Source organism: Heptranchias perlo, chromosome 5 (genome assembly GCF_035084215.1).
Source record: "Heptranchias perlo isolate sHepPer1 chromosome 5, sHepPer1.hap1, whole genome shotgun sequence".
NCBI lineage: Eukaryota > Metazoa > Chordata > Chondrichthyes > Hexanchiformes > Hexanchidae > Heptranchias > Heptranchias perlo.
The window spans coordinates 5,633,535-5,650,217 of record NC_090329.1 but is presented as its reverse complement, the minus strand read 5'-3'; the positions used below and the strand labels follow the sequence as shown (position 1 = coordinate 5,650,217).

The 16,683-nt window shown below is 42.1% G+C and overlaps 2 protein-coding genes across 7 annotated transcripts in view; both read left to right on the top strand.

The window, feature by feature from the left end:
- Positions 1 to 418: 418 nt before the first annotated feature.
- On the top strand, positions 419 to 16,001 carry LOC137321566 (inaD-like protein). The gene is made up of 5 exons (XM_067983977.1): positions 419 to 486; positions 4,177 to 4,416; positions 5,298 to 5,390; positions 12,394 to 12,512; positions 15,941 to 16,001. Exons 1-4 carry the CDS (start codon positions 475 to 477, stop codon positions 12,421 to 12,423), a joined length of 375 nt encoding a protein of 124 aa, XP_067840078.1. The 5' UTR covers positions 419 to 474; the 3' UTR covers positions 12,424 to 12,512; positions 15,941 to 16,001.
- Positions 16,002 to 16,683, top strand: part of mlip (muscular LMNA-interacting protein) — a 228,939-nt gene continuing 228,257 nt past the window's right edge. For all 6 annotated transcript variants that reach the window (XM_067983974.1, XM_067983969.1, XM_067983967.1 and 3 more), the window contains exon 1: positions 16,002 to 16,076. In XM_067983974.1, the coding sequence (XP_067840075.1) occupies positions 16,017 to 16,076 (60 nt within the window). In that variant the 5' untranslated portion in view covers positions 16,002 to 16,016. The remainder of the gene's footprint in view (positions 16,077 to 16,683) is intronic.

Here is a 16,683-nt window from a genome sequence, read left to right as displayed (position 1 = left end):
ATGAAGGTAAATAACCAGAAGTTCCAAGAATAAAACTTTGAAATATCGCCCTAATTTTCAGTACCATTGAGTGGAAAAACTCCTGACCGCTGAATCTAGAATCCAGAGAGAAATTTCACACGGTTGTAAGATCCTTCTCATGTGAACAGCTGCTGGATATCTATTAATTGTTTCCTGCTTTTGTTATATGAGGCGATAGGGAAAAAAGGATTCGGCATTTTAAGAAGAGCAGCCCTAATCTTCATTGCCTTTATGATGTACAAAATACTTCCCACATTTACACAGAGGGTTTCACTACGGCATGTAATTGTAGCCTGATTCAGAAAGTTATCTAACTTCTGATTTCCAAACAAGACTTAATCTGTAATGAATGTAACAAGTAATGATTCATAGTATTGTCTGTGCCAGGCAATCTTCATTTCAAAAGTATCGAAGGGGGGTCCTGCTGATCTCGCTGGTCTACAAGTTGGAGACATGGTACTGGAGGTACGTTTGTGAAACTCTTTGTAACCACTTCAGATTGAATCGGTTCCATTTATAGCAGAATTTGAAAAACATTGTTGATCTCTCTGTGTTTACATTCCTGTTTGAATATATCAAGACAATCTAGCAATGATAAAGAAAAAAAAGAAAGACCTGCATTTGTCTAGGGCCTTTCACAACCTCAGGACATCCCAAAGCGCTTTGTAGCCAATTAGGTACTATTGAAGTGCAGTCACTGTTGTAATGTAGGAAACGTGGCAGCCAATTTGCGCACAGCAAGATCCCACAAACAACATTGTGATAATGACCAGATAATCTGTTTTGATGATGTTAGTTGAGGGATAAACATTGACCAGGACTCCAGGGAGAACTCGCCTGCTCTTCTTTGAAATGGTGCCATGGGATCTTTTACGTCCACCTGAAAGAGCAGACGGGGCCTCGGTTTAACGTCTCATCCTAAAGGCAGCATTCCCTCAGTACTGGAATGTTAGCCTAGATTTTGTGCTCAAGTCTCTGGAGTGGGACTTGAAGCCACGACCTTCTGACTCAGAGGCGAGAGTGCTACCACCGAGCCATGGCTGACACAAGATGTTAATGAGTTTATATTATTTAAAAGAAGGTGCACTTTCAACTGGCTGAGTGAGCTTGGTTTGTTTTAGGAGATGAGAGGTGTTCTCATTGGAAAAGTGGAAACTTTGAAATGACCCACGTGTCGTTTTCCAGAGTATGAAGTGAGTTGACAATATTGATCCAGGCAGTGAAGGATTCCGATATCAGGGACACAAGTTTAAAAATTAGGAACCTAGGAATACGCAGGGAAGTCAGGCAAAGGGCAAGGGAGTTGTGGAATAAGACCATTGAAGAACCAATGAGTTCAAGAGGCAACTAGATGTGTTGATGGAGAAAAAGGGGTTGAGAAGGATATGTGAGAAGGAGGAAAGTGGGGTTCAGATCAGTTTAAAGGTGACAGGCACCTGTCCTTGAGCATCTTTCTACTTGCAATGTGACTCATCTCTCTGCTCATACTCAGAAAGAATTGAAAGTTTTCAACACCTTCCTGGCAGGACACGCCAGCACATGTGCAGAAAGTGTTTTTGTATTGCTCAGAATGCCTCGTGGATAGGGTAGGTTAGCTTTAGGTAAAAAATCGCACGGTCACAGCTTGCCGTGGCCTTAGTGCTTCCTACAGCCAAGCTTTCAAGGTTTTGCTGGTTGCTTTATTGAATTGAACACAACATAAAGAATGCATTTCAGTCCTGAGGGGCCATTTCTCTCTCAAACCTTGAAATGTGGCTCTTCAAATATTGGCTGACCCAGATAAATAGCAGACAAAGCAATTAATGTACCCATAAAATAATATTCAAAGAGTGCTCAAAGGAAAACCAAACAGAGTACACACAGCTGGAAGAGTTCCCTCTGCAGGGTGTGGAGTTGACTTTTATAGTGTGTTGCTATTACATAACTACAAACCAAGCCCAAATAATACACTGCAGAAAACTTTGTCACCTACTGTTAAGCAGCGTTTGTGGTCCAGAACAAAATTCGACACATGGTTGTTATCTCACATACATGGAATGTGCTATTTACTCCATCTACAGTTTGTGAGACAACACCCAAGTGAAACTACTTTGTCATGAGCCACAGGCAGTTTAATAAAACAAAAAAAAAATCCTCAAACTGCTGCGTGCTGGCTGTCATCATCAGCAAACTAACACCTGTAATCAAAGCAGTAGCCTTGTAATAACTTGTAAGCCTTGTAGCCTTCCACGACACATTGTGGAATGTTAATAGTGCAAATAAAAAATCTTTGCTGATGCTACATGGCTGATTTGCAAAAAGGAAATGCTTGCATAATCCACATGGAACTTAAACATCAGCTGCTAGAGAAAATTGAACCAAAGAAACCTACACCGAGATCACATAGTAAAAACAAGCATGAGTGTGGCACCAAGGAGCCCTAGTAAAATTGAAGTCAATGGGAATCAGGGGGAAAACTCTCCAGTGGCTGGAGTCATACCTAGCTCAAAGGAAGATGGAAGTGGTTGTTGGAGGCCAATCATCTCAGCCCCAGGACATTGCTGCAGGAGTTCCTCAGGGCAGTGTCCAAGGCCCAACCATCTTCAGCTGCTTCATCAATGACCTTCCCTCCATCATAAGGTCAGAAATGGGGATGTTCGCTGATGATTGCACAGTGTTCAGTTCCATTCACAACCCCTCAGATAATGAAGCAGTCCGTGCCCGCATGCAGCAAGACCTGGACAGCATCCAGGCTTGGGCTGATAAGTGGCAAGTAACATTCATGCAGACAAGTGCCAGGCAATGACCATCTCCAACAAGAGAGAGTCTAACCACCTCCCCTTGACATTCAACGGCATTACCATCGCCGAATCCCCCACCATCAACATCCTGGGGGTCACCATTGACCAGAAACTTAACTGGACCAGCCACATAAATACTGTGGCTACAAGAGCAGGTTAGAGGCTGGGTATTCTGCGGTGAGTGACTCACCTCCTGACTTCCCAAAGCCTTTCCACCATCTACAAGGCACAAGTCAGGAGTGTGATGGAATACTCTCCACTTGCCTGGATGAGTGCAGCTCCAACAACACTCAAGAAGCTCAACAACATCCAGGACAAAGCAGCCCACTTGATCGGCACCCCATCCACCACCCTAAATATTCACTCCCTTCACCACCGGCGCACTGTGGCTGCAGTGTGTACCATCCACAGGATGCACTGCAGCAACTCGGGAAGGCTTCTTCGACAGCACCTCCCAAACCCGTGACCTCTACCACCTAGAAGGACAAGGGCAGCAGGCAAATGGGAACAACACCACCTGCACGTTCCCCTCCAAGTCACACACCATCCCGACTTGAAATATAAAACTTGTCTTTTAAATTATTCCATACAAAAGTTATACACCAATATTACTTGACTGGAATAATGCAAGTGAAGCTGTTAATAATTATGTTTATTCAGAAAGTAAGGAAATCTGTAGAACTCAGTTGTGACTTGTAAGTTCCACTAGTCTCCGTCACTATTGGAATAAGCATTAGGGGTGATTTTGGGTTGCTCTGGTAACCGGCAGATGGCGGGTGTTGCAATCACGCATGGTTGCCGCAGCCTATGGCCCAAACCGTCTTGGCGGTCAAGCCTCATTAGCAGATGGCCGAGGAGCTGTGGGCACTGAACGCAGCTTCAGGGCAGCTTGCTAATCGCGGAAGTCGGGTAATTGGCCCGTTCCTACTCCGAGCTAGCTGACAGTGTAGACCTGAGGGAGGTTGTGGGGGTGGTGAGGTCTGGTCCTGAGAAGCCGCGCAGCGATGAGCAGCAGGCTGGAATGCTTTTGTGGGTCCTGGAAGAACACACCTCATCCTGGCCGCACAAAAATAAGGGGAAAGAAAAATTACAGCCATTTTTGGAGTGGCCCCTTTAATGACAATTGGTTCGGCTGCTCCGCGCTATCGACCAATGGGTAGGACATGTATAGGCCCCACCCATGGGTCCACGATGTTACTCTCGACGATTTTCGCGCTGCTGCAGACCTGTCCTTGCCAGGAAATCAGGAAATGGGGTGGAGAGCAGACAAAAGTCGGCTCCGTTGTATTTAATAACTTAATATCCGCCATCCTCTATTTAAAGGATCTCCCAAAATGGATAATAATAAATGTCATTAAAGTCTGTACCTTTGCAGGTCAATGGAATAAGTCTACAAAATGTTACCCATCATGAGGCAGTGAGTGCCCTGAGGAATTCTGGGACTGTGATTAAGATACTTATTTTGAGGGGCAGGACAGTGACAGACAGCATTCGACCTCATCAGAATGAACGATCCAGCTTTATAACTCACTCAGCTGCTAGCAACGAGGAACCAGAATCAGAGTGTGTCTTTCTGGAAGAAAAGATGACAACTACGTGCAACGGAAATCGCGTGGTGAGTAAACCTCGTACATCTGAATTAAGGGAACTAATTCTAACCTTAGCTAGTTTCTCACCCTCCCATTCCAATTCTCACCCATTGTCCTCATCTCCTAAAGGTGCTGATATGTCAAGTGCAGCTAAATAAGTACTAATAGATAGCTCTTAATGTCTACACCTGTGAACCTAGAAGGTGAATATCTCCACATATGTTGATTTTAGGGGGTCATTGGATAGCAATTCAGCAATTGTCCAGGCTGATTTTTCTGCTTCTTAGCTTGAAAGTGTTGAGGGCAATTTTAGCGAGCACCACTGTCACCAGAGATTAGACAATTCAGAGATTGAATTTGGGCCTTTCTGGTCTCTGTGGTTCAGTGCCACACTGCCTGAGCCATCAGGTAAACCAGGATTGGTGGGGATGACAAAGAGGAGCTCAGTACGGTTAAAGAAATGGGTACAATTTTACTTCCATTACCTAACTCCTTGATGGTAAAACTGGCTAATGTTATTTTCTGCAGCAGTTGCTTTGAGTGGAAATGTTCTCATTTCCATTCTCTCTATGTTGTTTCCACAAGATGGTGCTGTAGACAGCCCAACACCCAATCACTCTGTTAGTCCACTGATTTTATACATGATGTGGAGATGCCGGTGATGGATTGGGGTTGACAAATGTAAACAATCTTACAACACCAGGTTATAGTCCAACAATTTTATTTAAAAATCACAAGCTTTCGGAGGCTTCCTCCTTCGTCAGGTGAATGTCAGGAAATCCTTGAACGTTTCGCATGCGATTGTTGTAAGATTGTTTACATGAGTTTATACAGACTGTGACCAGTATGTATTTATACAGAACAGCTCAACAGCCTTTTCTTTGTTTTGAAAAAAAAACATTATTAGGGACCTGTGACTTCGGGGAATCACACCGTTAACTCTGCGAGTGAGATGTCGCAAAAAAGCACCTCGTTCCTTATCGTGAACCATACAATGACAGTGAGTAGCAGAGTTTTCCTGTGGTTTCGGGGTATTATGTCTTGGAGATTTAGAAAACGTGTTAGAACTGTAGAGCTGTCCCATTGACCATCACTAGTTCTAACTTTATATGCTTGTGGAAGACCAATAATTCCTTACTAAAATTATTAGCTGAGAACTTAAGAAAAATGTTTAAGCATACAGTGTACAATACAGTGATACAAGTATCATGATAGGTGCCGTATCAAAAAAGGCCAAAGGTATAATTTTCCCCACAACAGTGCCTGCTTTTCAGCCAAATGTTTAGTTATCTTTATGGTCAAGAATAAGCATCACAGGTTCCAGCAACCTTTATTTGTGAGCCTAGACAGAGTGTTTTGGCAGCCAAACCCAATCATGTCCTTAGACAGAGCACATGCACTTGCATTTTCCAGCAGGAGTCATTGGATAGCTATTGGAACCACAAACGCTGGCTGATTTCCCCCCAACCTCAGGAATGGTGAGGCCAACTGCAGTATTCCCACTGACATCCCAGCTAGGAGAAGTGACCTCAGCACAGACTGAGGTTTGAACCTGGGTCCATCCTGATCGGTGCCCATCAGTGCCACAGCATGGATCCACTTAGCCACTGGTGAGCACAGCTCTCTAGATGTTAATGGTGGCTGAGAAATATGGTCACCACAGTGCACAAAATCCACTGGGTCGGCATTATACTTAAATTCAGTGGTTGAAAGCAGGTGGGGAAAATTTATCTTTTAGGGGGAAAAAAACCTCTCTTTTAATCTCGCCAGCAACACTATCAGAGACTGAAAAAAATCAGTTTACAATATTAGATCTGAAAACGAAACCAGAGAAAAATTATAGTAGGGGAAAAAAAAGGAAAACAATTTAAGATGAAGAAAGCACGAAACGTATCAGCCAATTTACAATTAATGGTGCTTTCTTTGCCTTCTTTGCTCTTAGTGAGGCAGATTTCCTGTGTGGGATGTGTGTAATGAAATTGTAAAGCTGTTCTTTATAAACAAGCTTTATAGTTTTGTTGCACAAATTCCTCCATTGCCATCCTGGAAAAAATCTTTATTGTGTAGAACAATTTGATATTGGTTACTGTTGCTGAAATAATATTTTGTGTCGGCCTTAGACAAGGTAGACCAGCGCTTTCAGGAGTCTAGTGCATGTCTGAAAGTCCAAATGTTGTGGTTGTAATTCACTGTCTATCTGTCAGGTCAATGTGCCTCACTTTGTCAGCCCTTGGCTGGAAAATGTACCTGAATTAGGCATTCTAACCTCAGAGGGTCGGAGCTGGGAGAGGGATGAGTAACCAGCTGGAATCTCACATCCTTTTGGATGATCATAGAGCAGCATTTGATTGGCTATACCAATTCTTCCCTTCCCACTGGAGGAAGATTCACAGTGAATGGGAGAAAAACATAGGGGTTTAAAAACTGATCAGCCTTTGATGCTGTAGGTTTCCTCTTCAACTCTATGATGAAACCATTTGATAACAAAAAGATAAGAACCTTGTGATGATGTGACTGACATATTTAGATTTTTGATTTGTTGCGTGCTAATTTTAGATAAGCTTATCATCAAACGGGGCTGGGGGACACATTAGGTGGGAACACTGTTGTTTCATTTTTCAGGACTGAGTTCAAAACCAGTCCAAATCTCTTCTCTCTCGCAGTTACAAAGTCTCAATCCGGTTACTGGCTGAGAGTAGTTCACAGCACATAACTACCCATAATTCAGGATCAAACTGAACAACCTCACACACAACATGGCCATGAGGAGTAGACTAACATGAAGAATAAAATGTATCCAGTATGTCCATCTGATGCATGGTGCTGTTTTTGGACTCGAGGCAAATTGTTGGGGCTATCTGGAGAGAGCTCTGAACTGGAACTAATCTGTAAATATATCTGATTTGAGTCGTGCTAGATGAGGATCCTAGGCGGGAAGAGTGGATAGTGTTCCATTCTTCAGCATGGTCATTCCACACTTGATGAAAGCAAGGGAAAGTCATTATCCTTTCCGCAGTCTTTTGTTTCTTGATACGATCTGAACCAACCAGAACTCTATGTGGTTTCAAAAGGTGTGATGTCACTGATCTCAAAATAATTTATTACCTTTAACTCTTTGAAGTGAGCAAACAGTAGACTAAATGATGGTTTGAAAAATATTAATGTGATGGGGGGGGTGAGGGGGTGAAGCTTGAATTGACCTGTGCCATCATTACATGTGCCTTCTCCCACTGCTTGGATTTAGCTTTTCCTCCATAATGTGTGGTTTTTGTTTAAAGGGTCAGACTCCCCCCACTGAAGGCATTAAATACCTCAGTAGGGTTTATTATGAATGCAGATGGAATATGCCAGCAGAAAATTATTGGCGTATAGTGAACTGGTTTTAAAAGTGATGGAGCAGTTATTTAAAGTGAGGGTGAATTGAAATTCAGAATAGTTCTTCATCTGCCTTCCATTGTGTATAATTCTTTTGTTTTAATATTTTTACAATGTGTGTGTGTTGAAAGTATCTTGTTTAAACACAATCTCAATTTTAATTTTTGTTGTTTTCTTTGTTTCCTTCTTGTACGTATTTCAATTTTTTTCCTTAAAACTTGTACCTGATTTTCTCGCTTCATCTCTTCCTATCCTGATCCTAACTGTGTTCCCAAGATACCTCGGATTATCCTTACTCGCCCTTCAACTTCAGATGAGGAATTGGATCAGTTAACATCAGAACAGGATGACTATTGCCCAGAACAGTTTGAAAATCCAGACACCAATAACTATTCGGACTATTTAAATCCCCCATAATGAGCCCCCTCCATTAATGAAGAAGTATTTCCCACAAAGATTCACCATTTTTCAAGTAGAAAGAGTGACCTTATTTATTCTGTAAACCATTAGTTAAAGTGGATTTGAAAGGGGGCCCTTTGCAGAGGGTGGGTATATCACCTGTGACAGTATAATGTGCAGTGACATTTTTGTGCTGCAATGTGATGGTTTTTGTTTTTTTAAGTGTTAGGTCATATATTTAAGTAACAAAAAATGGAAAATGGAAAATTAAAGCATGTGACCGACTGAACGCGGCGAAGTGCATTTTTGCATTGAATGTATGTCACTAAAGTGCTCATTTTCCTTTCAATACAATAAAACCACTAGGATCTCCCAATCAGTAAACACACTGCCTTGTGTGGAACTGTGACAGACAGATCTGGAAGACCTCTGAACTGTGCTGTGTTAGCAACTCTCAGTCAGGGCAGTGGCAGAGATGAGCTAGTTGGCCTCAGCACCTGTGTGCGAGGGAAAATCTGCCTGAGTTCCTCTGCCTGATTGCTGTCTAGTTGGAAACTGTGCTATGTGCACATCAGGTGAGGCCAGGATTAGCTCAGCCGATGTTTCCCCCCACTATCAAATAGCCTGCTGACGCTGACTGTCTCAGCTCACACCTGAAGAATGGCGACTATTGAGATTAGGGGAGAAAGTTGAAGGGGTGAAAAATCCAAATCGCAAAAAAAACTTATAAGAAGGACCCCCAATGTGAGCAAAATACAAATACTGAGAGAATTGTGCATTATCCTCCGTTTCTTTCATTCTGGGATTTTTTACCCTTTTAATATTTCACCAAAATTGAATGTTTTTTTCTTTCTTTCAATAAAATATAACCACCTAAAACAAAGAGTCTGCCTTTTTTATGACCTCATTCAAAAATGATTTTTTTCCCCCCCAGATGTTTTTTTAACGGTCTTCCTGCAGCCTGTACAATAAACTCCTTTCCTACAGAGCTGACAAAGATCTGTGTACAGAGATCATGGCAGCAGGGGGTATTTCAAGATTTTCAAATAACGAACTGAGTCACTAACCTGGGGTAAACGGGTATATTTTGCAAAATCAGGATAGGAGAATCAAAGGTATGAGATTATAAACTAAAGACGCCACAAGCTAAATTAAACTTAGAGCCTTCGTACTTAACTACTTGTGCCATCGGTACTGATTAGGTTGAAGGACTAAGGGGGGAATTATATTCATTCCTGATTCATCAGGATATGAGTATGAGATAGAGGAAAGATGAAAAATAATCAGCTCAGATCCTGAAACAGGAGCTGGATGAAGGAGCAAACCGAATGGATTGAATTAGCCTTTCTCATTCCTATGCTCTTACGTTATGGTTTAAATCCAGCTAGTAACCAGCCATGCATGTACAAACAGATGCTGGCAGCACTAAATAGCCCGCCAGACTTTTGTTTTACGAGTTCTCAGAGTCGTTTTCATTGCATAAAGAATGTCAGGAAGTAACTGAGAATAAAAGCAAAGCAATGCTCCTTCCCTGATGGTTAACGCACATGCCCGGTGTGGAACTGAGCCATACTGAACAGAAAGATCCAGGGTATAATCCCCAGTCCGTGCTGAGTTAGCTGATGCCGGTTGGGGCAATTGACCGCAGTGCCATTGGAAGGGAAAATCTTTTGACTGCCACCTACTGATCCATACTGAGAAGTGAACGTGTGTGTGGTTGTCGGCTGAGGAGAGAATCGGGCTCAGTTGTGACGCTGTACAGTCGGATAGTCTGCCGACCTTCACTGTAGAGACTCGCACATGAACACTGGGCACTTGGGCACGGTTCATGAGGGCAGCCGTCCTCAGTGGAATTGTACGCCTGCACAAGTCACTTTGGATGAAAGATTAATCTAGACAATTGTAATTACAAACGTTTTGTAAACTAAAAACAAACTTTCTGCTAACAGAAAATTTACCAACTTGATTTTGGATTATGCTTGCCTATGTAAACTTAATGTTCACAAACCAGGAGCCAGCCGTGGCTCAGTACTCTCGCCTCTGAGTCACGAGGTCATGGATTCGCGTCCCACTCCAGAGACTTTAGCACAAAATCTCGGCTGACACTCCAGTGCAGTACTGAGGGAGTGCTGCACTGGAGGAGGTGCCGCCTTTTGGATGAGACGTTAAACCAAGTCCCCCTCTGCCCTCCTAGGTGGATATAAAAGATCCCTGGTACTATTCTGAAGAAGAGGAGGGGAGTTCCCCAATGGCCAATATTTATCCCTCAACCAACATCACTAAAGCAGATTATCCGGTAATTATCACATTGTTGTTTGTGGGATCTTGCTGTACCATTTGGCTGCTGCATTTCCTACATTACAACAGCGACTACACTTCAAAAGCATTTAAATGGCTGTAAAGCGCTTTGGGATGTCCTGAGTTCATAAAGGCGCTATATAAATGCAAGTTCTTTCCTTTTGTCAAAATATTTTTTTTCTTGGTTGAAAAGGCCAGATGTGTAATTGATATGAATTTATCTCCCTACTTGGGTTGGGCAGTTACAGTCATTCTGGGAATTTTTTTTACCCTTTTAATATTTCACCTAAATTATTTTTTTTCTCTTTTTTTTCAATAAAATACAACCATCTAAAACAATCGGTCTGTCTTTTTTATAAATTCATTTTAAAGTGATTTCCTCCCCTCTGCATTTTTTTTAAAAGGTCTTCCTGCAACCTGTACAATGAACCCCTTTCTTGCTGAGGGGACGGGGTTGTGGTGTGATCCAGAATTCAAGATTTTAAGATAATGAAGTGAATCATTAACATGGGGTAAACAGGTATATTTTGCAAAATCAAGATATGAGAATCAAGGAATGAGATTATAAACTAAAGAAGCTGCAAAATAGATTAAACTTAGACTAGTAATTTGTCCTTACACACCTATTGAACTCTATAACATCAAAATACAATGCTAATCCAGATGTGAAAAAAAATTAGTATTTCAGATTTGTTTTATCCCTATTCCTGTAACTTCAAAAATATGTTTTAGCACTATCAGTTTTAGGCTTGGAGGAAATTTGGGAATGCTGCTTGAAAGTTGGAACAGTGGGCCAGGATTTAAATGCACCCGCAAAAAGGGAAAATCATAGGAACATAGGAATTGCTAGACGATAAAAGACTAAGGTCCATCTAGTTCACCTTCTACCATCCTGGTAGTTGCAAGATACAGTGATAGTGGAGTTGTTGACTAATCATAGCAATCAATCTCTATCAATTAGTCCACAACACATCCAGAAATGACACGACGAAAACCCCAGTGTTGGGGAGCTTTGGGAACCAGAGATCCAAAGTTCCCTTTTTCCTCCCAAGCATGCAGCACTTACCATTTGTCATGTCTCAAATTACTCATATACTGTTTTATCAAATGTCAGCCATTGTGACTTTCGGATCAAATACATCTAATCCTTGACAGAGTTGTTAGCTGCTAATGTCGGAAAGTTGAGGTATCACCAGCATGTGAATGAGAAAACGCAAAGAAGAAATTCATATCTGAAAGTGCAGAGTAATTCTTCAGGGAATTAGACTCTTGCATTTTTAGGGGTGACATAGTGAGGAATCGTGTATCAGAACAAAGGCTTGTTTTGGATCCAAGTTATTTAAGATTGAAAATAAAAGTACTTTAAAAACACTAACCCCTCTCCATTTGATTTGAGTAGTGTAGAAACTATTTTTTTCTTAGAGTATTTCTGCCAAAGCAGGACTAACTCATGACAACATCATGCAAAAATAATTCTGCCATATACTGTCATTCCAAGTGTCCGTAATTAATGAAGCCCTTGCGATGCAGAGTATTTTTGCGAATTATTTGGCTAAGACATAATAGGTTAGGCACAGCCTTACACTAGACCATCACCAATATATCATCCTCTCTGCGGAATGCAGTTTACAAGGAAATGAGAATTCAATATTGTTTTTCTGGGTAGTTAAAAGGACTAGGTGGCCAACTGGAGAAATTATCTTGAACCCAAGGCTTATCTAGAACTGACTGTTCTAAATTAATTTTTTTAAAAACCTGAAGATTTTAGTTAAATAGCAAACTGAGAAGAAAGACTTTTAAGTAGCACAGTTTGGAGTAAATGCATATGAGAGATCTCTGGTAAAGATCAGCCTGTCCAGGTTGATTCAAGTTACTAGTACCTGGCTACAACTTCACCTTCTCCATGTTAGCCCTCTGTCCCTTCCCTACAGCGTGTACAGAGCCAGTGCTGGCAGATGTAAAGACTGACAGCACCAGCTGGAACAAGAATGTGAACTGTGGCTCCGTCATGGAATAACATCACAACCAAGGATCTGATTTCACTCCACTGGTAAGCAATCAAGAAAGTGCATGGGTAAAGCTCAGATTACATGGGATGTTATTCAATCACAATGATACTGCTCTTTGAACAAATGCTGCCATTGTTTGGACTTCTGAACATGTACGGCTTATATAACATGTTCCCTTGTTTTAACACCAGGCTGAGAGGCACTTGCAGCAATATGCAATTCACAATAAACAATGTGGGGTCATAGGAACAGGAGTAGGCCATTCATAGTATCATAGTATGCACAGCACAGGAGGAGGCATTGAACATCATGCCTATGCCGGCTCTTTGAAAGAGCTCTCCAATTAGCCCTTTCCCCATAGCCGAGTGAATTTTTTTCCCTTCGTGTATTTATCTAATTCCCTTTTGAAAGTTACTATTAAATCTGCTTTCACCACCCTTTCAGACAGTGCATTCCAGATCATTACAATTCGCTGCCTAAAAAAAAATGTTTCCTCATGTCGCCTCTGGCTCTTTTGCTGATCACATTAAATGTGTCCTCTGGTTACTGACCCTTCTGCCACTGGAAACAGTTTCTCCTTATTTACTCGAGCAAAACTGTTCATAATTTTGAGCACCTCTATCAAATCTCCCCTTAACCTTCTCTGTTCTAAGGAGAACAGCCCCAGCTTCTCCAGTCTCTCCACATAACTGAAGTCCCTCATCCCTGGCACCATTCTAATAAATCTCTTCTGCACCCTCTCTAAGGCCTTGACATCCTTCCTAAAGTGTAGTGCCCAGAATTCAACACAATACTCCAGCTGAGGCCTAACCAGTGTTTTATATTGGTTTAGCAGAACTTCCTTGCTTTTGAACTCTCTGCCTCTATTAATAAAGCCCAGGATCTCATATGCTTTTTTAACAGCTTTCTCAACTTGTGTTGTCACTTTCAAAGATTTGTGTATGTGCACCCCCAGGTCTCTCTGTTCCTGCACCCCGTTTAAAATTGTGCCATTTAGTTTATATTGCCTCTCCTCATTCTTACTACCAAAATGTATCACTTCACACTTCTCTGCGTTAAATTTAATCTGCCATGTGTCTGCCCATTTCACCAGTCTGTCTACGTCCTCCTCAAATCTGTTACTATCCCTCCACATTGTTTACTACATTTATGAGTTTTGTGTCATCTGCAAACTTTGAAATTATACCCTCTATACCCAAGTCCAGGTCATTAATATATATCAAAAAGAGCAGTGGCCCTAATACTGACCCCTGGGGAACACCACTGTATACTTCCCTCCAGTCTGAAAAACAACCGTTCACCACTACTCTCTGCTTTCTGTCTCTTAGCCAATTTTGTATCCATGGGCTTTAATTTTGCTAACAAGTCTATTATGTGGGACTTTGTTAAATGCATTTTGAAAATGCATATACACAACATCAACCACATTACCCTCATCAATTCATCAAAGAACTCAATCAAGTTAGTCAAACATTATTTTCCTTTTACAAATCTGTGCTGACTTTCATTTATTAGCCCAGACTTTTCCAAGTGCCAATTTATTTTGTCCCGGATTATTGTCTCTAAAAGTTTCCCCACCACCGACGGTCGGCTGACTGGCCTGTAATTGCCGGGTTTATCTCTCTCCTTTTGTGAACAGGGGTGTAACATTTGTAATCCTCCAGTCCTCCAGCACCATCCCCACATCTAAGGAGGGTTGGAAGATTGTGGCCAGAGCCTCCGCAATTTCCACTTTTACTTCCCTCAGTAACTTATGATGTGTCCTAGACCCTCGACCCTGTTCCACATTCAATTAGACCATGGCTGATCTTTTTCTTAACTCCATTGACCCACCTTGGTTCCCTTGATACCCGTGCCTAACAAAAATCTATCAATCTCAGTTTTTAAATTTTCAATTGACCCCCAGCCTCAACAGCTTTTTGGGGTAAGAGAGTTCCAGATTTCCACTCCCCTTTGTGTGAAATGCTTCCTGAAATCACCCCTGAACGACCTAGCTCTAATTTTAAGGTTATTCCCCCTTGTTCTGGACTTCCTTAACAGTGGAAATAGTTTCTCTCTATCTACCCTATCAAATCCTTTAAACATCTTAAATGCCTCAATTAGATATCCTATTAATCTTCTGTATTCAAGGGAATACAAGCCTAGTCTATGTAACCTGTCATCATAATTTAACCCTTTTAGTCCTGGTATCATTGTATTGACTCTGCATTACTCCCCCTCCAAGGCCAATATATCTTTCCTGAGATGTGGTGCCCAGAATGCAGTACTCTCAATGAGGTCTAACCAGAGCTTTATATAATTTCCACCCCTTTATATTCCAGCTCTCTTGAGATAAAGGCCAACATTCCATTAGCCTTTTAAATTATGTTTTGTACCTGTCCACTGGCTTTTAGTGATTTCTGTACTTGGATTCCTGAATGTCTCTGCTCCTCCACTGTTCCTAGCTAATCACCATTTAGAAAATACTCTGATCTATCTTTCTTGGATCTAAAATGGATGACCTCGCACTTCCCCGAATTGACCTCCATCTGCCACAGTTTTGCTCGCTCACTCAATCTATTAATATCTCTTTGCAACTTTCTGCTCCCGTCTACACTGTTTACTGTGCCACCTAACTTGGTGTCATGAACGAATTTGGATATACGGCTCGCAATTCCTTCATCTAAGCCATTTATAAATGTAAGTCATTTATAAATACAGATCCCCGGGGGACACCACTAGTCACATCCTGCCAATTGGAGCACATTATCCCTACTCTTTATCTCCTACTTCCTAATCAATTCCCTACCCATGTCAATAGGTTGCATCCAATTCTATGTGCTCTCAATTTTACTAACAGTCTCTTATGTGGAACCTTATCGAATGCCTTCTGGAAGTCCATATAAACAACATCCGTAGACACTCACTTATCTACCACATTAGTTACCTCTTCAAAATATTCGACTAGGTTTGTTAGACATGATTTACTAGTTACAAATTCATGCTGGCTCTCTCTGACTAGTTCATGTTTGTCCAAGTGCTTAGTCACTCTGCACTTAATAACAGATTCTAGTAACTTCCCCACATCAGACGTTAGACCAATAGGCCTATAATTTCCTAGTTTATCTCTTCTTAAATAGTGGAGCGACTCTGGCAATTCTCCAGTCCAAGGGTACCATTCCTGAATCGAGAGAGTTTAGGAAGACCATGACTAACGCATCTACAATTTCCTCACCTATTCCTTTTAATACCCTGGGGTGGAAACCATCAGGTCCTGGAGATTTATCTATCTTTAGCCTCATTATTTCCTCCATTACCCTTTTTAACATATTAAATCTAGTTAGTTCCTCCCCTTGATTTATTTTTACTTTTCTTCGTATCTCTGGTACTTTTAACCCTGCCAGCACTGCGGAATTTGGACGGGTGGGCAGTTAAAAACAAACAGCTCGGAACCCAACCCTTTCCCACCATTTCTGATTTTAACCTGCAGGCGGATTGTGCACCCAGGCAGAGGGTGCAAATCCGGGACCTAATACGTCAATACGACCCCTGGGGTCTGAGAAGAGATGCTGCTGTGGCTTTCTCACCAGGCTGAAGCAGGTCTGCAGACAGAAAGGCCCTCCAAGGTAAGTGTAAAACTTTCCTTTGTGTGCCAGGGAAAGCACACAAGCAAAGCCCTAACCTCCCCCACTCCATAATCCCCTCCCTTCCCTCCGGAAATCCTTTCTCTGCCAGCCGGCAGCCAAGGGTTGCCTGATCTTTCCCTGCCGGCAGCCGCTCTGTGCCTCTTCCTGTCTGTTCCGGCCGGGAAGTGGACCAGTGGCATTTAAATGAGGCCAGGGAGTTAAAAATACCCGCGACCAGAAGCATTTCTCTCTCTTCTAAATGGAGAATTTGAATAAAATTGGAGTCCCTCCATTTGTAGACCACTGTTGCAAACGGTCATTTTTGAGGGGTGGCAGATGTGATTTGCGAATTGCACTTCCTTTCCTGACCCCAGGCCCGATTTTAACTCTGCCAGTTTTGGGAGGGTGGATAACTATGTGAGTTAAAATCTCATCTGCTGCTCCAGAAATGAGGCACAGGTTATCTTGACTCCCCGTCCCCTTTTAAATCCCACTGGCCGACTTCCCACCCATTCCAGAAAGTCGGTGAAATTGCATGGCTTGGAGGCACTCCTGCTCCACCTGGCCTCACAGGAAAGCAAAAACGGTTAGCTGTTTGGACCTCTTC

Coding starts and splice junctions, on each gene's coding strand:
- LOC137321566 (XM_067983977.1), top strand. Junction 4,417..5,297: donor CGTGCAACGGAAATCGCGTG/GTGAGTAAACCT, acceptor AAACATTATTAG/GGACCTGTGACTTCGGGGAA. Junction 5,391..12,393: donor TCGTGAACCATACAATGACA/GTGAGTAGCAGA, acceptor CCTTCCCTACAG/CGTGTACAGAGCCAGTGCTG.